Source organism: Cnephaeus nilssonii (genome assembly GCF_951640355.1).
Source record: "Cnephaeus nilssonii genome assembly, chromosome: 1".
Lineage (NCBI taxonomy): Eukaryota > Metazoa > Chordata > Mammalia > Chiroptera > Vespertilionidae > Cnephaeus > Cnephaeus nilssonii.
In genome coordinates, this window is record NC_137072.1 from 17,810,275 (window position 1) to 17,833,425 (window position 23,151).

Sequence of the window (23,151 nt, forward strand, 5' to 3'; positions counted from 1 at the left end):
TAGTGTTTGTGTTTCTTCTTGCTTTTCTCTTTCTTCTTTTAACAGCAGTCCCTTTAGCATTTCTTGCATTGCTGGCTTGGTAGTGATAAACTATCTTAGCCTTTTTTTGTCTGTGAAGCTCCTGATTCCACCTTCAATTTTGAATGATAGCCTTGCTGGGTATAGTATTCTTGGATTCAGTCCCTTGCTTTGCATCACTTTGTGTATTTCATTCCATTCCCTTCTGGCCTCGTGTGTTTCTGTTGAGAAATCAGTTGATATTCTAATAGGAGATCCCTTGTAAGTAACTTTCTGTCTCTGGCAGCCTTTAAGATTCTTATTTTGTCGTTGGTGTTCACTAATTTAATTATGATGTGTCTTGGTGTAGGTCTTTTGGGGTTCAACTTGTTTGGGACTCTATGTACTTCTTGGACTTGCATAGTTTTTTTCTTGCCAATATCAGGGAAGTTTTCTGTCATTATTTCTTAAAACAGGTTTTCTATTCCTTGCTTCTCTTCCTCTCCTTCTGGTATCTATTAAACAAATGTTGTTTCGTTTTGTGTTGTCCCAAAGCTCCCTTAGGCTCTCCTCTTGCTTTTTAAGTCTTCTTTCCAGTTGCTGCTGTGTTGGTGTGTTTTTTACTACCTTGTCTTCTAATTTGCTGATGCGGTCCTCAGCCTCTTCTAGTCTACTGTTTAAGCCTTCCATTGCATTCTTTATTGCAGCTATGTCATTCTTCATCTCCTCTTGGTTTCTTTTCATGTTGGTGACATTCTCATTCAGCTCCTTATAGTTCTCATTGAGTTGTATGTATTTGTCATTGAGTTGTGTGTATTTGTCATGCAGCCGTTTAAACATCCTTATAAACATTACTCTGAATTCTATCTCTGATAAGCTGCTAGCCTCGAATTCATTTAACTCCCTTTCTGGTGATTCCTCTTTTTCTTTCCTTTGGGGATTGCTTTTTTGTCTTCCCATGTTTTCCTGTAATGTTTTAATTGTAGATCCAATTGCTTTGCTACCCAGGTTCTTTTGGGGATGGTGCTTCTGGCGTAATCTCTCAGTTCTCCTGGGCTTGGTAATCTAGTGTAGCTCCCTACTTGAGCTATTTGGGTTCTCTTGATGTAGGCGTGCGAGCTTGAGAGGCCCAACTGTGGTGTCTAGAAGTCAGCCGCTGTGGAGGGGATTGTCCCAATTTTTGCTGTCTTGCACCCTTAATTGTAATCACGCGTGCCCAGCAGGGACTCACAGTGGCCCCCAGGAACCGTCTGTTGGGATGATGGGGCTCAGGGGGCCTGCTCTTTGGAAAGGCGTGACTGTGGTGCCCAGAGTTCTGCAGTCATGGGGTAGGCAGACCCAGTTTTTGCTGTTGCACCTGTGGTGGATAGGCAGCAGCTCACAGGAGCACCTGAGGTACGTTTGCAAGTGAGGCACACTCAAGGACTCTGAAGGGCCCTGGCAGTGTAGCCGCGCAATTGAGGTGCCCGTGGGCTGGTATCCAGGATGAGTGAATTCAAAACTTCTACTGCTGGAGGGGAGTGCACCCCCGTTTGTTCAAGATCGCACCCAAGGAGAGCTCACTGTGGGTCCCACTAGCACCCCGTGGGTAGATGAGCTCAGGGTGCCTGACTGTTGGCACTTCGCATCTGTGGAGGAGCACTTGTTGGGCGCAGAGTTCTGATGCACTCTGAGGGGTCCTGGCACCGCGGTTGAGCTGCTGGGGTGAATGTGGGCAATTGTCCAGGAAGAGGGAATTCAGAATTTCTACTGCGAGGCCACGCGCCCTTGTCTGTACAGAATCACACCCTCAGGGGCTCTCAGCGGCTCCCAAGCACTGCCTAAGGAGTGGAGTGCCCTGGCTGCCTGTGTGGCTGGAAACGTGTGAATCTGGCTGGAAACGTGCAAATCCGGAGTTCTGCCGCTGGGGAGGGGGAGGTTGCACTTACTGCTGCCGAGCGGTGCACCTTTGGAGGTGGAGGTCCCAGGGTATGCGGGTCTGCAGCTGGGGTAGCAGGATTTTGGCTGGAGTGGCTGCTGAGTTGCAGGGCAGTTCCAAGGCCTGTCTTGGTGGTGTTGATGAGTTCCTAAAAAAGGCCGTTCTCCCCTTCAAGATAGCGTGGGCTCTGTGCTGGAGTCCCGCTGTCCGGGGAGTGCCCGCAGCAGTGGTATTCTCTCCTGGTCAAGGAGAGCCTATCTGCCAGCCCCTGCTGCTCCTGCGAGATTTAACTGTCCCTCACTCACTCACACACACACCACACACATCCACACACTCTCCTTTCATCCCCTCACTCACTCACTTCCTCTGCCTCACCTCCGTCCTGCCAGCTGCCATCTTTCAGCTCCGCTTCTAATTGTAATTTAAATTGTTGCACAATATTCTGGTATCATAATATAGCACTCATTTTTAAATTTTGGATTTTTATATTGCTTCCATGTGTTCATAATTGTGAAGAATGATGGGACAAATATTTTGGGCATGAATCTGTGTTCTTGTTTTGTATTATTTTCTTAGCATAGATTTTCTAAATTCAGCATTTGGTTCAAAGTATATAAACATATTCAAACCTTTGATACATACTATTTAGCCACTCTTCACACACTCTGAACCAATTATACTCCTATCAGCCAAATAAAAAAACCCCACACAATTTCAACACAATTTAATGGACACCAGAGATTATTTTAAACAATGGCCAGTTTGATAGAGAAAAAAATGTCTCTTTCAATTTGTTTTTGATTGATTCCTAGTAAAGCTAAATACTTTGTCCTTTTTCATATTTTTCTTAGTGATTTGTGGCTCTATTTTATAAACTGCCTTTTTTCATTGATATGTTCATCTTTTCCTAATCAATTTATGAGAGCACCTTATAGCATAAGGAGAATGTTTTGATACATATTGCAAATATTTTCTCTTTATTTTCATTGCAATTTCATTAGTTTTTTTAATATGAAAGTTTTAATTTTTTATGTAGTCAAATATTCATTTTAAAAAATAATTTTTTTTGTTTTTTGCACATAAAGTCCTTCAAATATTTCCTTATCTCAGGATTATATAAATACATTTTGTCTTGTGTTTTTATACCTGTTTTTTTGCATTTAAATTGATATACATTTGGCATTGATTTTGGTACATGGCTTATGGGAAGGATTCAAATCCCCTCTCACTCAAATGGTTAGTCAGTTGGTGGTCCCTGCAACATTATTAGTGATTTGTAATGCCATTTCTGGCAATTTTACTTGGATTTGTTTCTGAACAGTGTCTCCCATTGATTGGTGTATCTATTTACATCCCATGTTATTCATTGGATATATAGTCATTGGATGTCCACTTCATGCCAGGCATTATACTGCTAAGTATAATACCTTGTAAAACAAAGTCCTAGTCTTGATGGTCTTCATACAGGAGATATGGGAAGCTAATCAAGAAACTTAAGAGAGAATATAGAGGGAGGAGGAAAGGAAAGGGGAGGAGGCGAGATAAGAGCAGGAGAAGTGGGGAAGGGCGAGGGGAGATCCAGGAACGGGGAGAGGAAGAGGGAGATTGAGAGAGCCCACCTATAGATTCATTAAGTAGTTTCAGAATGAGTTGTGGAAAATGGACTGGAAAAGTTAAAGAACTGATGTAGAATGAGCAATTGGAAGGTCACTAGGTGAGAGGTGATATTGTCTTGGATGACAAGGATGATGATAGAGATAAAGAAAAGTGGTCAGATTTGATAAATCTATACATATAAAAGCCTAGGTGACCATTACAACCGGTCAACTGAATGACTGGTCGCTATGATGCACACTGACCACCAGGGGGCAGATGCTCAATGCAGGAGCTGCCCACTGGTGGTCAGTGTGCTCCCACAGTCAACCTCCTGTGTCTGGCCAACCTCCCGGGGTCCCTCCCCCTTGGCTGGCCAGCCCTGATAGGCTCTGATTGGGACTAGGCGAGACAGACCCGATCAGCCCAATCACCTGCCAGGCTGAGGAACCCCACTCATGCAAGAATTTGTGCACCAGGCCTCTAGTATTTAATGAAAAGAATGGATAGAACTGGTGCCTAATTGAAGCAATGCACTTGTAAAATCATCTGGAAACATGGCCTTGGTTTAAACATAATTCCTTGTAATTTTAATTATAAATAATTTTAATGTAAATTAGTAAAATTTCTACTTTAAATGAGTGGCTATTCCAGAAAGTACTTTAATTAATTTTAACTATATTTGTATTAATTTTAACCTTTCAGACCTATATGACTCTCCTGCTATACAGAAATAGGTTTTCAATCATCAATATCATTTTTTAAGTTTGTTTCTAAGTATAATCATAGCCACAAAAACCTCTATTGTAACTCATTATGTTGGCTGCTGACAACTCTTCTAATTATGATCAGATAGTGAGATTTTAATCCTATTGTTGGAGTTTTCTGGTTGTTACACTTCTGATAATGTCTTAGGTGCCAATTACATTTATCAGAACAACTTTTTAGTTTGATATAGTCTCATTTGTTTATTTTTTTCTTTGTTTCTCTTATTCTAGAAGATGTATCTGTGAAAGCTCTGCTGCATGAGATGTCTAAGATTTTGCTGTCTGTTTTCATCTAAGATTTTTATGGTTTCATGAAAGAAATCATCCTCAAAATGCAAAGGGAACCCACTGTATGGGAGAACATATTTGCTGATAATACATTGGATAAGAGTTAATTTTCAAAAAATATATGAAGAACTCATATAATGCAACAAAAGGAAGACAAACAATCCAATTAAAAAATGGGCAGCCTTGGCTGGTATCTCTCAGTGGTTGGGGCATCAGCCTACACACAGAAGGGTCACAGTTTTGATTCCCGGTCAAGGGCACATACCTGGGTTTGACCCTCAGCCCGGGTTGGGGGACATACAGGAGGCAACCAATCGATGTGTTTCTCTCACATAGATGTTTCTGTCTCTCTCTTCCTCTCTCTTCTTTCTCCCTCCCTTCCACTCTCCAAAAAACAAAACAAAACAAACAAGCAAACAAAAAATCAATGGGGAAAAAATGGGCAAAGGACTTAAATAGACATTTCTCCAAAGATGACATACAGACATCCAAGAGACATACAAAAAAAGTGCTCAAAGTCACTAATCATCTGAGAGATGCATATTAAAATGACAATGAGGTATCACCTCACACCTCCCATACTGGCAACCATCAATCAATCAACAGACAGCAAGTGCTTTGTCAAGGTTGTGGAAAAAAGGGAATGCCAGTACACTGCTGGTAGGAATGCAGACTGGTGCAGCTACTATGGAAAACAGTATGCAATTTTCTTAAAAAATTAAAAATCAAACTGCTATTTGACTCAGTGATTCCACTTCTAGAAATATATCTGAAGAACCCTGAAACACCAACCAGAAAGAATACTAGTACATGCACCCCTATGCTCATAGCAGCACAATTTACAATAGCTAAGATCTGGAAACAACCAAGTGCCCATCAGTAGATGAGTGGATAAAAAACCTGTGGGACATTTACACAATGGAATACTATGCAGCTGTAAAAAAGAAGTATCTCGTACCCTTTGAAACAGCACGGAGGGACCTGGAGAATATTATGGTAAGCAAAATAATCCAGTCAGAGAAAGACAAGTATCACCTGATCTCACTTACATGTGGAATCTAATGAACAAAATAAACTGATGAACAAAATGGGCCCAAAGGCATGGAAGCATGGCACAGACTGACAGATCTCAGAGGGGCAGGCAGAGACTAACCAAAGAACTTACATGCATATATGCATAACCCACAGACACAGACAATAGTATGGTGAAGGTCTGGTATGGGGTAGGAACGAGTGGAGGGGGCAATGGGGGACATCTGTAATACCCTTCAACAGTAAAGATAAATTAAAAAAATATCATAACTGGTTCCTAGGTACATGTCAACCTCAGACATTTGTTCTGCTGTATTACCAACCTGGTTCCTGAGACACAATGGGATGGAGATGTAGGGACAGGTCCAGACCAGGATGGTTGGGCATTTGACCTCTCAAATTTCCCTAAAACATCTCATTCGGTTCATGAGTATATATAAGCCAGAAAACTATATAAATAAAATTTATATCATGATTTCCTATGTTATGAATGAAACTTATAACAAATCTGGTATTGTGGGGACATACACTGATAATAAAAAATAGGTGTAATCAAAATACTAGTAAAAAAGCTACGTCATTGGATGATATCAGTGGGGAGCCTTAAATTATTGGCATTAAACATCAAACTCTGCAAGTAAGAGGAAAACTGATTTGAAGAAAATACCATGATGTATTTTTTTTTATGTAGAAAATGACTGCAAATTTAATCAACCCAGGATGAATATGTGAACAAAGTCTAAGCAGTATGAAAATAAATATACATCTTTATTACTTACAAAATGGTACAGATGCTAAATTTATAACAAAAAAGCTTTAATTCTTTTTAGATCAGTTAACTAAATTTTAATTAAATTTTCTGTGTTTTTCTTTGAAATTAAATGGCTCCTAAAATAGTCATGAAAGCATAGTCTTTAGAAATGTTTTCTCCAGTAATCAGTGAATTTGGAGGCATGGAGATTTGTTTCAAATAGCGGACTTCAAAAACTTCCCACTTCATACAAATGGAATCTAAGTATTATTTTTAAAGATTCCATAAAAGTACAATTGCTTGAAATTATCCTTATACGACATTTACAGTATGTCGTTAGGCTTTTTTTTTTAAGAGTTCAGTTTAGAATGAAGATAATAGAACTCACAGTTCTCCAGAGCAGCAAGATTGGAAATGTGGCTCTTGTCCACCTGGTGTTCAGTTGCCACTGAGGAAAATTCAATGTTCCCAACATTCAAGATGGCAGCAAGTATACTGTATACACTTCCAAGTTGCTGAAACACACCACACAAATGTTAGCATCACGATGCCCTTGAATATGGCAAGTCAGTATGGGTGGGAACAAACTGGGGAGAACCCTTAGGCTCCAGAATAAGAAGGTAATCCTGCAGACTACAATGTTAAACTAAGAGACCCAAGTGGCCTGGATCCAAGGATGCCCTCCTCTTTCATTCATTTTAGAGGTGAGCATGGTATCTTTTTCTCAGTGAATGCTTAAAATATTTTATGAATGTAAATAGAAATGAGGAGCAAGTAGAAATAGCTAAATCATTAGGCCACAGAGAAATCTATCCATGCAAAACTTAACTTTTGACATTAATATGGTCATTTCCATATATGTTCCTTTTCCTTGAGTCCATCTTAAAAGTGAGATTGTATGTGTGGATATAGTTAAGGAAGAAAAATTCAAAAGAGCCCAGTACCAAAATCAAAGAGTATGTGTGGTTTCAGAATAGGTAGGAGTTCAACAATAAATATTTTTTAAAAAAATAAAATAAAACAAATACCTGACAAGGTAAAAAAACAACAACATATGTTTCTTTCAAAAAAAGAAAAAAGAATAGGTAGGAGGCCCTGGAGGCATTTTGTCAAGGAGTCTATGGCAATTCTAGGTGTCATTCTAACTATGTTCATGGTGCAGTGACTAACAGGAAAGAGAGAAAATCCTTTATTGCTTTCTTATTTTGCTGCATTCCCAGCTCCTACACTCAACAAAAATAATTATCTCATCCACTCCAACATTCCAAGTCAAGATAAAAGCTGGCTATGAAAAATAACTTCAGGAATATTTATTCATACATATCTAACATATACGTTCAATCTTACCTAATAATAGACAAACATGTAAATTGACCGTACCTCCGCTATGCCACCAGCCAATCAGGAGTGATATGCAAATTAACCCAACAAAGATGGAAGTTAATTTGCATACACAGGCGCTGAGTGACAGGGGTGGGATGCTTGCATCATCGCCATGGCGACAACGCAGGTGTTCTGTCCCACACCCATCTCTCAGGGCCTCTGGGCAGCATGGGAAGGTGGGGCTGGAGCAGAAAGAGGCAGCTCCCGGAGCGGAAAGAGGCAGCTCTGGGGCCTGAGCGGAAAGGGGTTGGGCCGAAGTAGAAAGGCGGTGCCGGCAGTCAGGGAAAGGAAAGCCCATTCTAGCATGAATCTTTGTGCATCGGGCTTCTAGTGAATATATAAATATATTTGTTGAATGAATCCTCATCAGCATTTGGTGTCAGTGTTTTAGAGAGCAATGGCTCAGGGTTTGTGTAATCAAAGAGTAAGTGTGCTTCTTATGGTAGACTAGAGGCCCATTGGCCTGCACCCTCTCGCAGTACTTAGCGCTAAGAAGCAGGGGACCTGGCTTCTGGCTGAGTAGCATCTGGCCCCTGGTTATCAGTGCACGTCATAGCGATCATTTGTTCTAGCGTTTGGTCGATTTGCATATTAGGGTTTTATTATATAGGACAATCAATATCATTGTGGGGGGGGGGAAAGCCAGGGAAAGTAGGATGAATATATCATCTTGTGGTTCTTTACAAAATATAGGATGCATATGATTTATAACACATAATATTCCAAAAGTTCCTTTGTTAAGTGACTTTGAGACATGGAGCATAATGCTGTAAGACAAAGCACCTTCTTTCCTGATGGCTTTATCAGCCTCAGTGTATGATCTGCTCAGAAGGAGAAAGGAACATGGCCATAACAGAGCATACCACACTCACAATCTAACTGAAATAAAAGGTAGAAAATAACACTATCAAATTATATTAAAAATAAACTAAAAATATATTCTTGAATAAAATGATATAGAGTTCATGATTAATAATTATTTCTGAGCTTGACACTATCCAATCTGTCTTCCACACAGCTGTCACAGTGATTCTCCCATGCTAAGTGACTTATTTCACTTAGCATAATACCCTGTAGGTCCATCCATACTGTCACAAATGGTAATATTTCATTCTTTATTATGGCCAAGTGATACTCCATTGTATATATGTACTACATTTTCTTTATCCACTCATCTACTGATAGACTCTTAGGGTTCTTCCATATCTTGGCTATTGTAAATAATGCTGCAATGAACATAGGGGTCCATACTTTCTTTTAAATTAGTGTTTTGTGCTTCTTTGAATAAATTCCTAGAAGTGGAATCACTGGGTTAGGAGGCAGTTTCATTTTTAATTTTTTGAGAAAGCTCCATAATGTTTTCTACAGTGGCTGCACCATTCTGCACTCCCACTAACAGTGTTTGAGGAGATCTCCATTTTCTCCACATCATCACAAACACTTGTCATTTGTGGATTCATTGATGATTGCCATTCTGACAGGTGTGGGGTGCTATCTCATGGTGGTTTTAATTTGTATTTCTCTGACAATTAGTGACATTGAGCCTCTTTTTACATGTCTATTGGCCATCTATATGTCCTCTGGAGACGCGCTGATTCAGGTGCTTTGCCCATTTTTAAAATTTGTCCTCATTCTTTTTCTTTTTAATCCTCACCCAAGGGTATGTTTTTATTGATTTTTAGATAGAGGAAGAGAGAGAGAAAGAAACATAGATTTGAGAGAGAAACATAGATCGGTAGCTTCTCTTACGCACCCTAACGAGGACTTGAACCCTTTACCTTTTGGTGCACAGGATGATGCTCCAACCAACTGGCCACCAGGCCAGGGCTTGTCCCCATTCTTTACACACACTTCCTTCTTACAACTTATTGACCAATATTCCATGCTTCTGTATTGTTTTAATCATGTAATTAACTATGTTTTATTGAAATTTTGCTTAGTGTATGTTTCTTCTATCAGATAATAAACTTGTTGAGAACAGAGACTGTGAGTAGTTCATATCTCTGATTCTAGCACAGGGCTTGCCACACAGTTGGCACTCAGACATGCTGGTCAAACTGTTTTCTTTTGCATCAGTCAAGTGACAGGAAAATTTCCTTCCCTTTCAAAACAATTTCTCTCTTATTTACCTTGAAGTCTTTCACTCTATGCTTCTCAGTTTTTGCTCCTCTTCCTAAGATTTTTTAAAAAAATTCTAGTGGTCTACCTTTTTGATCATAGGCTTTGCATCCTGAGTTAGTAGTCAGAGTTTATGAGAATAGCAAGACCATACTAAGCCAAGTTGTTTTCTTCCAAAAGACAATTAAACTCCTCTAAGTGGTAGAGTCTTCTCCTTGGAAAATGCACGATCCCCTTTCTCTGATGTTGTTTTGGGAATGGAAGCTACACCCCAGCTGGATGGACTGAGTTTGGTACAGCATCCTTCTGGTGACATGTACCATGTCTCTTCTTAAAGCCTCAACTCATACTTGTTGCTTAACTGAAATCCATTCGAGAGAGGAGTGAGAAAGGTGACAACATATAGACCTCATTGTAGGTGGGTGTCACCATGGACCGTGACATTAGCCCAGGCTGGGGGATGTGGCACTACCCATTTCAATCCTAGGAAAGCCAAGATGCTGAAGCTACTATTAAGAAAGAACAGAGAAGGCAGGATGGGGAGGAGCAGGCTGGGGCCATTAGTACAGGACCAGATGCTATCAGAGACCATATACCAGGCAAATAGGAGTGGGTGGGCTCTGTAATCAGCATTTGCAGCTGTTTAAAGGCATATTAATACTTCTTTATGCTTAGGCTGATTTTTGCAGATACCTAAAGCAATAAAATGACATGAACAGTCTGCAAAAATTAGAATGAAATTAAATAGCCCTCGATTTGAGTCATAGATAACGACTCAGAAATAAAGCACTTCTCTGCCCTCTTTTTACTGATACAGTTAGAGCAGAGAGGTTAGTTATTGATCTAAGATACACAGCCAGAGACAATCAGTGCCAAAGACTTTAACTCACAGATATGACTCATTAGTACAGAATTACTTTTATTTTAAATAACTGGCTTTCTTTGTCCTGTCGTTCCATTCAAGTAATCAAAGCTGGTTGAATTATAAAACTATAGGATTATAATTTATTTTATGTGTTTGAATGAAGACAACTAGGCATCAAATGATTATTTTTAAATTATCAAATGAATACATGCACCTCCCACCCTGACCAAAACAATTTTTATAAATGAAGTATTTCACAAAAATTCAACACTTTGTGTCATGCTTTAAAATACTTAAACATTTTTTTCAAAAATATTATTTCATTATAACTAAAGTCATAACTGGTAATCCAAAGAAAATGTACCAGATTGTGATTTTAGACTATCATAAAAAAAGATAAGCAAAAATAAAGGAGAAAACACACACACACACACCCACACACATCCTCAGCTTAGACATAAGACATATGACTTTCTACAAAGAAACAAAATTTCCTGTCATGACACAGCAAAAACTGCCTCAAAATGAGTTGAATCATAAAACTATTAAAATTTATTTTAAAACTATGGCAGGAAAACGACATAGGAAATACATGGTTTGAAAAATTTTGGAGTTTTACATTTTGTTATTTTTTGAGACTATCCCATTTTGATTTTCCTGAATTGTGCTGAATAACAAACGTACAAGGGACACAAACTGTGGGTGCTGTCAACACCAATCAGAGAAACACCAGGGTATAAAAACAGAGAAAGAGAGACTTTATATTGGAGAATCACCACAACTGTGCTACAGAAAACTGTGAAGGCAGCAAGCTGTGCTCAGAGGATGTGAGAATCAGGCCACTTCACTTGATATTGAAAGTTGTCTTTTCCCTAAATGGAACTGAAGCAGCTACAGACAAAGGACAAATCCAAGCAAGCCAGTGGGAAAACAAAACAAACAAACAAACAAACAACAAAAAACAGGAGTGGATTTCATTCTACTGCCTCCAAACTGCGTCAGTCTGCCTTGTGAAGTCAACCCCTGCTTTAGGCGGGAGACCCCACATCGCAGGAGAGTCATCTTGAACCAGGCTGCACCTTCACAAAAATATGAGCAGTGACTGTGCTTCAGCTTCAGAAACAGCTGTTATATTTCCCTTTATCATAAGCTGAATGTTCAGATGTTCAATAAACAGAGTATGTTGACATTTGGAATAAACAGTTTTAAATAAATGAAATCTATTTGTCAGTGGATGCTAACTGCAAGACTGGTTTCATTTAATGCTACTAAACATTGTTCTACCAAGCAAGAGAAAGGAGTTGAACCAAATATAAATGAAACATTGCCTCTAATGAGTGGGGCTTAGAAGTAAACAGACCAATTAAAAATGATTCATTGCTTCTAAGATAGCAACCTTTGGGGGAGGGACTTGGTAAGAAGGTCAGCTCTTCTGATGACAAAAAGCAGGGAAAAGAAGTACAGAGGCCCAGAGCCTGGTCAGAGCACGAGCTGCTTGCTTGGTGTACAGGATGCTTCAGTTTGGAGGATGTACTGAGTTCCAATACCCCCTCCTGTTCTCTCCTCACCACGCATACAAGAGTCAGACCACAGTCTAAAGGAGCATCTACCACTAGCAACATTCATCTTAAGACCAAGGACTGGAGAAAAGGTGAATGCTGCTTTTATTTTTTTAATTCACTTTACCCCTAAATAAACTGGATCCCCCTAGTGCTTACATCGACAGCCTCCACAGGTGTAAGGTGTGGGTGAGGACAGGGCTAGGTAGAGCTTTGGGTGGGAAAGGGACGCAGCAGAAGGGGAGGAGCCAGATTTGAATTTGAATTTTGTCCGGGGGAAGTGAGGAAGATGCACCTGGAAGTGGCCACACCCAGGAAAGGATTGGTGTCCACACAAAGCTAGGATTAAACTAATTAGTATAACACACCAGGCTGTGGAGCAGCAAATGTTCTATTTTTACTCCAGATGAAGCTAACCTAAGGGTAATGTCATGCTGAAACACTCAGGGGAGGACAAGGTCTTGGTTCTTTGAACCAGAATGAGAGCAAAAGACCCAAATAGCCATTGACGATGCTTGGGACATCAGAATAGAACACAAGAATTAGACTATGTCGGGAACAGTTTGGCGTGTGGAACCTTCTGGAGTGTCTCCCATAACTTGTCTGAAATCTCTGGGTGGTGATCACGTCACCTGGAATTTGGCTGAAACTCATGTCTTTTGAGTCAATGACTTCCTCTCCCAGAGCTGAACCAATTACAAACACATTTAATTCATTAGTAATAAAAATATCTATCTCATTAGGAAGTGTATTAGGGTTATCTCTGATTCCCAATGATACAGTTCAGACCTCCTTCCTAAAAGGTAGTTAGGTAAGGTTAATAGCACAGTTTTCATCCTAACATGATGTCCACCACCTCATGGCATATGCACACCACTCTACTCTTTACATGACAGATCCACAATGAGTTCTAGAAGTCGAGTAATCTCTCAATTGTCCAACTTCTATTCAGTCCCCATAATTTTTCCTCCCAACTCTCCAGCAAAGGCTACTACTGGTTGAGCAAATTCTTCTGTCCTCATACATCAATCTAGTCATCCTACCAACCCTGGTTGCTGCTTCTTTTTCTTTTCTTTTCTTTTTTTTTTTAAAGATGGAGTAGGGGAATTAAATTCACAAACTGGCCACTTTAAAAACCAGGCTTCTCTTTTGCTAGGAAATTTTTTTTACAGTAACATATTACAGCTAAGAGCAGAGTATGAGATATTCCCCACAACCTTCAGAAATCTATGAAACAATGGATTCTTTGTTCCACTTGACAGCCTTAAAGCTATTTAATGCAGCAATAGAGAGAAAGGTCCAATCATCTTTTTTTCTGTCTAGAGAGCACAGAACCAATGAGTTTCCTGATTTGAGTTATAGAGTGACAGCTTGAGTCATAAGCTGAAAGTTCAAGGTAGGGTCCATGAATCTATACAGAGAATGCATCATTCAGGGATTAGACTGGTCAGGTTGGAGCCTTTACTTCTAAACCAGAAGAGTTACCTTACTTTTCAGCTCAAGACTTCCTGTGAGTAGATTATTTGACTAAGGATGTATTCAACCTTGGCTTGCCATTGAGTCTACAATATTGCTTCCCACTTGTCTATATAATTCACAGTGTGCTGGCAAAAACTCTTTGGAGAAGTCATGGCAATAATTCCTCTCTGGTCTCAAGAGGAGTTATTTCTCCTTAGGTCCCCTCAACTTCTCACTCCCGTCTCTATACAACCAATTAATTCATCTAGAAATAGTAGCAATGTTTATTTACAACTCAAAGAGGGATTCTAAGTTGTGGGGCTATAAAGCACTAGGTAGGGAGTCTCCCCATCAAATCTGAATTTCTCTTGGCTATGGACGAAGGCCACACTTGAAAAATTAACTCTAATAGGTCAAATGTTTCCTGATGGACAAAAATTATCCTGATTTACATAAACACCCCCTTGTATGAAGGGGCCTAATTTTTAGTCAAGAAGATATACACATGATCAATCAGTACAGGAAAAGAAGATATACACATGATCAATCAGTACAGGAAAAGAAGTTCAGTATCGTAAGCCATTAGGGAAATGCAAATCCAAACCACTTCAGACCCACCAGGATGGCTATGATAAAAAAGATATAATAAATGTTGGGGAGGAGATGGAGAAATTGGAACCTTCATACACTGCTGGTTGAAATGTAAGACTGCACAGCTGCTTTGGAAAAGTCTGGAAGTTCCTCAAAAGGTTAAACTTTATGCCCCAGTAGTCCCACTCATAGTTATATACCAAAGAGAAATAAAAACTTACTTCCACATAAAAAATATACACCAATGTTCACAGCAGTACTACTTATAATGGCCAAAACATAGAAGCAACCTAAATGTCCCTGAACTGATGAATGAATAAATAACACAAGGTATAGCCAAAAAATGAAATATTATTCAACAATAAAAAGAAATAATGATACATGCTACAAAATGAATGAAGCTTGAAAATATAGCAAATGAGAGAAACCACTCCCAAAGGATGAGATATGGCATCATTCTATTTATGTGAAATGTCCAGAATAAAGAGATCAATAGTGATGGAAAGCAGAGGTTGGATTGGAATGCAGAGGAACTGCTCATAGCATGTTTCTTTTGGGGTGAAAAATTTAAAACATGAAAATATTCTAAAAGTGATGATGGTGATGGATGCAGACATCTGTGAATATACTACAAGTTATTAAAATGTACTTTAATATGGCTGACTTGTATGGCATATGAATTATGTTAATAAAGTTGTTCTAAAAAGACTACTAAAAACATGTAATATGATCACATTTATGAATTTATATAAAATTTAATATATGCAGTAGATGCAAATATAAGTAAAATAAAAGATTAAGAATAAAACCAAATTCAATTATATCTTAGGGCCACTGTTTCCTTATCCATAAAGTAAATATCATAATTCTAGTCATTTCATAAGGTTATTTGAGTAATTAAAAGGATGACCCATGTAAAACCACTTAGCACCTTGCTTGGCATGCATTAATCACTCCATAAATGCTAAATCTTGCAATTAGTGATGATAAAAAGATATTTCCTAATGGGGTTCAAATGTTGTTCATACTCACCTCCATTGTAAAACCTATGACTTTGAAACATTGCTCAATTAATTCATATTGAGATTTATAGAAACTATTATTCATCATGTCTTGTACTGTTCTGAGGTGGTCATTTTGTAGGTATCTGAAAATATATGAAAGGATGGGTAAAATCTAATATTAAGTGGAAAGGGAAAGTGTTATTTATGAAACATACAAGCTGCTGAATTACCTGGGAGGCTTGTTTTCAGGCAATTTGTAATGGGCTAGTTTCTTCTTTTCAGCTAAACCAGCATAGATGTAGTAAAAAACATGGAAGTTCTTTTCTCCACTTAAAAAATAAGACATTTTCAATAGGTGGTTAGTAAGAATAGTTCTTTAGGGCAGCTAGAAAAAAGTTAATTCATAGCATGCTTAATATATAATCCTAATTGTGCAATTTCCTAGCATTTAACCTATGATATTTTAGTAAGCATTCACAACAAAAATTAATTTTATGGTTACAAACCCAGGGCATCGTTGCATTGCTCCAGAGTTTATTGGATGTGAATGATGCTTCACAGAACCCATTGTGACTGGTGCCCTCTGACATTGTGCAACATGTGGCACCATCTAAATCTCAAAACTTTGCATTTTAGGTAGACTTTACCCAAACGCTTGAAGGAGAGAGTCTTACATAGTTATGAGAGCAGTACAAATTGTTCCGAGAACGAGTTAAATCTCCACATTTGCATAAGACCCCGAAGTGCCTCTGGGTTTGGGTAGCAAAGGACACCCGTGCATGCCCATTAAGCTCTGGGCACAGGGCACACATCAATAATAGTACTGTAGCTGCTATCTACTGAACATCTTTAATGTTCATGTCTGTGCTAGATGTTATTGTAATCTTCACACATCTATTAAGATTACTACTGCTAATAATGGCTTACACTGATGGGATCTTACTATGTCTTATTCACTGTGCAAATACCTGAAAGGCATGATCTTAACGGACAGGTAGGACCATTGCTATTTCCATTTTGAAGATGAAAAACTGGAGTGCAGAGTGATTAAATATTTCAAATCATACACACAGTAAGTTCCAGAACCAAGATCCTAGACGAGTCTTTAAAATTTAAATATCTTATCCAGAGAGGACCAACATGTCACAGAGCCACAATTAAAAACCATATTTGTCTAATATTCTTTCCTTCCATATTTTGAATTGAGGACCAAAGGATAATTTTCCACACTAAGGACTGAGCTCAGGAGCTATACCCCAGGCAACTTATATTCACAATTTACTCACCTTTGAAGGTATTTATATTAAACTAGTGGCCCGGTCCACAAAATTCGTGCACAGAGGGGGGGTGGGGGGGTCCCTCAGCCAGCCTGCACCCTCTCCAATCGGACATCCCTCTTGCAATCTGGGACCGCTGGCTCCTAACCACTCACCTGCCTGCCTGCCTAATTGCCCCTAACTGCCTCTGCCTGCCTGATCGCCCCTAACTTCCCACTCCTGCTGGCCTGATCTTGCCCCCAACTGCCCTCCCCTGCCAGTCTGGTTGCCCCCAAATACCCTTCCCTGCTGACCTGATCTCGCCCCCAACTGCTCTCCCCTGCCGACCTGATTGCCCCTAACTGCCTCTGCCTGCCTGATCACCCCTAACTGCCCTCCCCTGTTGGCCTGATCTCACCCCCAACTGCCCTCCCCTGTAGGCCTGATCTCGCCCCCAACTGCCCTCCCCTGCCGGCCAATTTGGTTCTGATTGGTCGGTTTCTATGCCAGTCAGCATCAAAAGTTCCACCTCCTAGGCAGCCATTGACTCCTCACAGTTGACCCAGATTTGGTTCTGATTGGTCAGTTTCTATGCCAGTCAGCATCTCTGGGCCTATCTTCAAGCCTGATCAGAGAGACAGGGCTGATCAGCAGCCCCCACGGAGGCCCAGAGAGAAACAGAGGCGCAGCTGCTTGAGAAGGCCAGAGAGAAAGAGAGAGGCAACGGCTGATCAACAGCTGCCACGGAAGCTGCGGATAAGACCCTGACTCTCTCTTCAGGCCTCTCTCTGGGCCTGATCCGCAGCCCCCTGGGCAATCAGTGCTGGGTCACCACGGCAACCCAGTACTGACTGCAGGACTGACTTCTGGTGTTCGGTCGAGCCTTTGGTCGGTTGTTATGGACCCTGGGTTTTTATATATTAAGATAATAATGTGCTAATACACGGTAAGAGCTTATGTTCCCATGAAGTTAACATATGACAATTTACTACAATGTAGATATGTTTAGCATAAAACCTACAAAAATGAAAGACTCTAACTTGCCACACTTTAAAAATATATGTAACAGAGTGGACATTTGATGTTGTGACTACAGTTTCCTCTTAAAAAAAACCAAAAATTTTTAAAAAATCATTAGGCCAGAACAGAAATTTTGTTACTCAGCTACAAACTGCCAAAAGGAACGCACATGCCGCTATGACTTGCACACCACGGAGGGCAGTTTTAGATCACAGATGACAGATGCGTCACTAATGAAACATATGTTGCTTATGACATGCCTGCCACCTACAACATGTGCTGCTTGAGGCACATGTGTCACTTGTGACAGGTGTGTCTTTTATGACATGTATCTTTTCCTGTTTCCCAGAACTTACAGGGCTTGGTGGATAACTCGGGATTTCTCCAGAAGGTATTCATAAATCTGTGCTCCCACGACAGCTCCAGAAGAGGTGAATTTCATTTCTAAATATTTTCCAAATCGGCTAGAATTGTCATTTATAATGGTGCAGGCATTGCCAAAGGCTTCCACCAAATTGTTCACTTGTAAAATCTTCTCTTGAAGGGTTATGTTATTAGCCTACGGAAAATGTCAAGATATATTTTTAAATGTATAAAATTAATTTTGTATATAATTTTCTTCTTTGATAAGCACTTTTTCCAGATATAAATGTACCTGAGCATATTCTTAGTGTACTGTCAGACATTATGACCTGCCCTATTTCTCCCCTCCCATATTTGTATTCACCCACTTGCTTCCTTAGAGGGGCTAAGAAACTTTCTGAATTTTTTTCTATTCAAATATAGTTCTACTCTGTACCTAACTTACCAACATAATTTATGCATTGTGAGGTATACTTCTTATTTTGTTATTCTCCTCTACCTGCTCAAGCCCCCATCCAAAGCTTTCCCAAAGCCTGAAACATTATCTTGCTTCCATGGAAGCTGCTAAATCTGTAACTAAGGAAATTAAGATAATTTGTAAATTTGAAAGTAGAGGAAAGGGAGCAACTGTGAAAATCGAGGACATCTTAGAAGTGTAGATGCAGGGAGTGAAAGCCAGTGGAGGCCCACTTACCTGTTCCTGTATTTTTGCCTACCCCACCTCACATTCTTCTCTCCTCAAACAAGTGTAAACTTTTTTTGTTCTTTATCATTTTACTTGAAATATCATCAAGTAGACATTTATTTGGATTAAAAGTCAACCTCTTTTAGAAAAGCATCCTCTACTCTGTGTTTCAGTCATTCATATCTTGGTAGACATTTGGGTCAAGTAGATTGTGTGCAGTGTAATACCTTGCTGAGCTTGGCTGTGTTAAAGGTATGGAAATTTTATGTTTTAGGGAGAGGAGCAGTAGGTATTTCTGGAGCATAGCCCACAGGGGAATGTAGGAAGCCTGGAGGGAACATTCACAGTGAGGTTTTAAGAGCATATTAGGACTTTGGGTATTTTCTAAAAGAGGAATAAAGGTTGAGAGAAGAGGGTAACAAGAATTGAAACAAATGTGGCTCAATTGAAGCAAACGGGGCTGGCCTTTCATCCACGAAAATGGTGAGGAAACATCTTCATCCACCTCTAATAAATATCAGTGCTCTGATAAGTAAGGTTTTGCATATTACAAATAAATATTCAATCTACCAAACATCCCATATTTGTATGTGATCAAGCTTTATCAAGGAAATAAGTAAAAGACATGATCAAGTCTGATAAGGTTACGGTTCTGAGGTGTGTGTGTTGTGTGTGTGACCATCCACAATTAATATTAGATAATATATTCAGATCTGGAACAAGATAAAGAGATTAGATGAAGTTTGCTTCCATCTATAAAGAAAACATTCCATTATTGATAAGGACCTCTATCGGCCCCACAAATCAAGAATGGGGCCCTGGCTGGTTTGGCTCAGGGGATAGAGGGTAGGCCTACAGACTAAAGGGTCCCAGGTTTGATTTCAGTCAAGGGCACATACCTCGGTTGCAGGCTCCTCCCCAGCCAAGGCCCTGGTCAGGGGTTATGCAGGAGGCAACCAATTGATGTGTTTCTCTCACATCGATGTTTCTCTCTGTCTTTCCATCTCTCTTCCACTCTCCCTAAAAATCAATGGAAAAATATTCTCAGGTGAAGATGAACAAGAAAGAATAAGAAAGGCCCTTTTATTACAAAGACTTGGATAAATTAATTCAGCTGTTCAACTCTTCTATGCCAGGATAGTATGCTGTGTTTCAGCACCCTTCTCCCTCAAAAATTACATCTAATTTCACTGCACTTAAAAACCTTTTAGAATGATACTTATCCTAGTTGTAAAGAGAGGGGAAGTGATGGGCTAGGGGATAGGAAAAGGGTTGAGATGACAGCCCTGACATAGCACCATCTGCCTGGTCTCTTCTGGCTCTTCCAGTCTTTCAGGGTTACAAGTCTGGTTAGTAGAAGTAATGGTAATCCACTGGGCAACGTATATTTCTGTTGCATACCAATACACATGATTGAAAATATTAAAACAAGTTAATTGATTTTTTAAAATCCTCACCTAAGGATATGTTTTCCATTGCTTTTCAGAGAGAGTGGAAGTGAGGGAAGAGGAAAGAGAAAGGGGGTGAGAGAGAGAGAGAGAGAGAGAGAGAGAGAGAAAGAGAGAGAGAAAAAGAGAGAGAAAAAGAGAGAGAGAGAGGAGCATCAAGGTGAGAGATACACATCGACTTGGGGTGGGGAGTGAACCCAAAACTGAGGTACATGCCCTTGACTGAGAATCGAACCTGTGACCTTTTGGTGCATGGGCTGACGCTCTAACCACTTAAGAACACCAGCCAGGGCTGATTTTCAATAGGAACATGAAATTTTTTCAACTCATTATGTTGAAAAGGAACTATACTCAATTAAGCAGTTGTTTTGACACTATGAGGTCTCACCTTTTAACAGAGGGGTTAGGTCTGGTCTTATATACATAGTACTTTGTAACACAAAATTCTATAATCACAGTGATCACAATACTTTTAATATGACTCTAATTTTAACTATGTAAATCATAATAAAAATGTTCACAGTGATAAGTTGTGCACAATAATTTTTACACTATTAAGACTAATAAGAACACATTATTCTTGACCTATCTCATTTCAAGGGCTGTACCTAAAAAATCAAACCAAGTCTCTATCATCAACTTCCCTTTTTAAAAATTAAGATAATTTACATAAAGTAACATTCACCCTTTATGGTGTAAAGTTCTGAAAAAATTTTTTAACATATTTAATCATATAACCCCCACTAAAATCCACACATAAAACAATTCCATCACTCTCCAAATTGCATCATTACCCTTTGTAGTCAGCACCTCTCACCATCCCTGGCCTGTGATAATCATTGATCTGTTTCTGTCCCTATAGTTTTAAAAGTGCAAGAATGGCATATAATTTGAATCATACAATATGTACTATTCGGAACCCGGATCCTTGAATTAGCATAATGCGCTTGAAATTTATCCAAATCTCATCTAATAAGATTCATACATTGCTTGTAACAGTGTCTTTTTTTGTTTTGTGTTTTGCTTTTTAAATTGATTTTAGAAAGAGAGAGGAAGGAGAAAGAGAGAGAGAGAGAGAGAGAGAGAGAGAGAGAGAGAGAGAGAGAGAGACTTGTTCCATTTATTTATAAGTTCATTGGCTGATTCTTGTATGTGCCCTAACCAGGAATTGAACCCGCAACCTTGGAATATAGGGACAATGCTCTAACCAACTGAGTTTCCTGGCTGGCCAGGAATGTAACAGTGTTCTTTCATTCATTTTTTAAAAATTATTTTATTTCTTATTATTGAGTCTTAAGAGTTTTTAAACATATACCTTAAGGATACAGTCTTTTATTAGATATATGACATGCAAATAGTTTCTTTGAGTCTGTAGCTTGTGGTTTCACTTTCATAACAATGTCATTCAGAGAACAGAAATACTTAATTTTGGCGAAATCCAATTTTTTCCTTTATGGGTTATGCTTTTTATTATATCTAACAACTATTGCAGCTTCATAGTAAATCTCAAAATCAGGTAATATTACCCCCCAATTTTGTTCTTTTTGGAAATTATTTGCTTACAATAGATCATCTGCCTTTCCATATAAATTTTTGTTTCAGCTTGTCAATTTCTACCAAAAAAATCCTGTTGGGATTTTTATTATAATTGACTTGAATATACAGATCAATTTGTGGAAAACTGACATGTCAATAACATTGAGACTTTTTATCCATGAACATGGTAAATCTCTCCATTTATTTAGGTCTTTTTTATTTCTTTTATCAACTTTTTCTACTTTTTAGAATACAACCCTTGTATATGTTTTATACGGGTTTTATATGAAATAGTTCATATGTTTTATATGAAATAGTTCATGTTTTTTGGTGCAATTGTAAATTTAAAATTTCAATTTCCAATCGATAATTGCTGGTATGTACTAGTATGTATGATATATAAATACAATTGGTTTTTATAATATTGACTCCTCTTTTCCGTGCTAGTAAGAAAAGGAGAGAAAGTAAATAAAGCATTCAGTGAGTGTGTTGGGGCTAAAAAGAGAGAAAATTACATTTATAAAGCTTTGCAACTAAGAGAGAGATAAGTTAGAATATCTTCAACACAGAACATATGATTTTTATATTGTTTGTTATATTTTAAATTCACAAAGGATAACAATTGTGTTTTATAACTTTATTATTAAACTGCTGAATATTAATCTAATCAGTTATATTACGCTCTGATATGTAACAAATATTTCTATTAGGACAGAGAAAAAAATCAACTGTACCTTTCCGAGCACTGTCAGCTGCTGAACTAAAAGATGAGCACTTTCAGTCTTTCCAGCACCACTTTCCCCAGAAATAACAATGCACTGTACAGTGAGACAAGGAAACTGTAAGAAGGCCTTATCCTACAAAATTCAGCTGACACAAAAGAAGCTAAGAGGGGAGTTTCTAAGAATGTGAGACTCCTTACCTGATCTGAATTATATGTTACCATCGACTGGTAGCCTAAGTCAGCCACTGCAAAAATGTGAGGAGGGTTGGCAGTTCTCTTTGCTCCAATATAGAGTTTGGAATGCTAAGGATTTTTTAAAAAATCACATTTTATAAGGCTTTTATTTCTTTTGTTTCATCCCTAGATTATTTACAGGTACAGCTCCAATTTTTAAAGCACAACATAAGCAAAAATAGAGTTTCATACCACCAAAACATTACACACATGTTACACAGACAACACACACTTAGATATATGCAGAATTCATGCAAAATTATGTAGAATAAAATGCCTGACACCAAATAGACCAGAAATATGATAGGATAATCCTATATAATAAAAGGATAATATACAAAATGACTGAACAGCAGAACGACCAGTTGCTATGACACGCACTGACCACCAGGGGGCAGACGCTCAATGCAGGAACTGCCCCCAGCTTGCAGGCCCCTATCGCTGGATGGGGCCTGCCGGCCAACCTCTTGGTCCCTTCCCCTGGGGGTAGGCTCTGATCGCCCGATGGTGAATGGGGAACTGGGGTGGGTGATGGCTTAGTGGGGGCGCAGGGCTGGCACA

At 39.1% G+C, this 23,151-nt stretch overlaps 1 protein-coding gene across 1 annotated transcript in view; it reads right to left on the bottom strand.

Moving 5' to 3' along the window:
- Positions 1-23,151, bottom strand: part of MYO3A (myosin IIIA) — a gene marked incomplete at both ends in the record, with an annotated part of 210,068 nt that overhangs the window by 88,483 nt on the left and 98,434 nt on the right. Inside the window, 6 exons of the mRNA XM_079797460.1 lie at positions 6,735-6,861; positions 15,353-15,467; positions 15,555-15,653; positions 17,957-18,159; positions 22,367-22,450; positions 22,555-22,659. Coding sequence (XP_079653586.1) covers positions 6,735-6,861; positions 15,353-15,467; positions 15,555-15,653; positions 17,957-18,159; positions 22,367-22,450; positions 22,555-22,659 — 733 coding nt within the window. The remainder of the gene's footprint in view (positions 1-6,734; positions 6,862-15,352; positions 15,468-15,554; positions 15,654-17,956; positions 18,160-22,366; positions 22,451-22,554; positions 22,660-23,151) is intronic.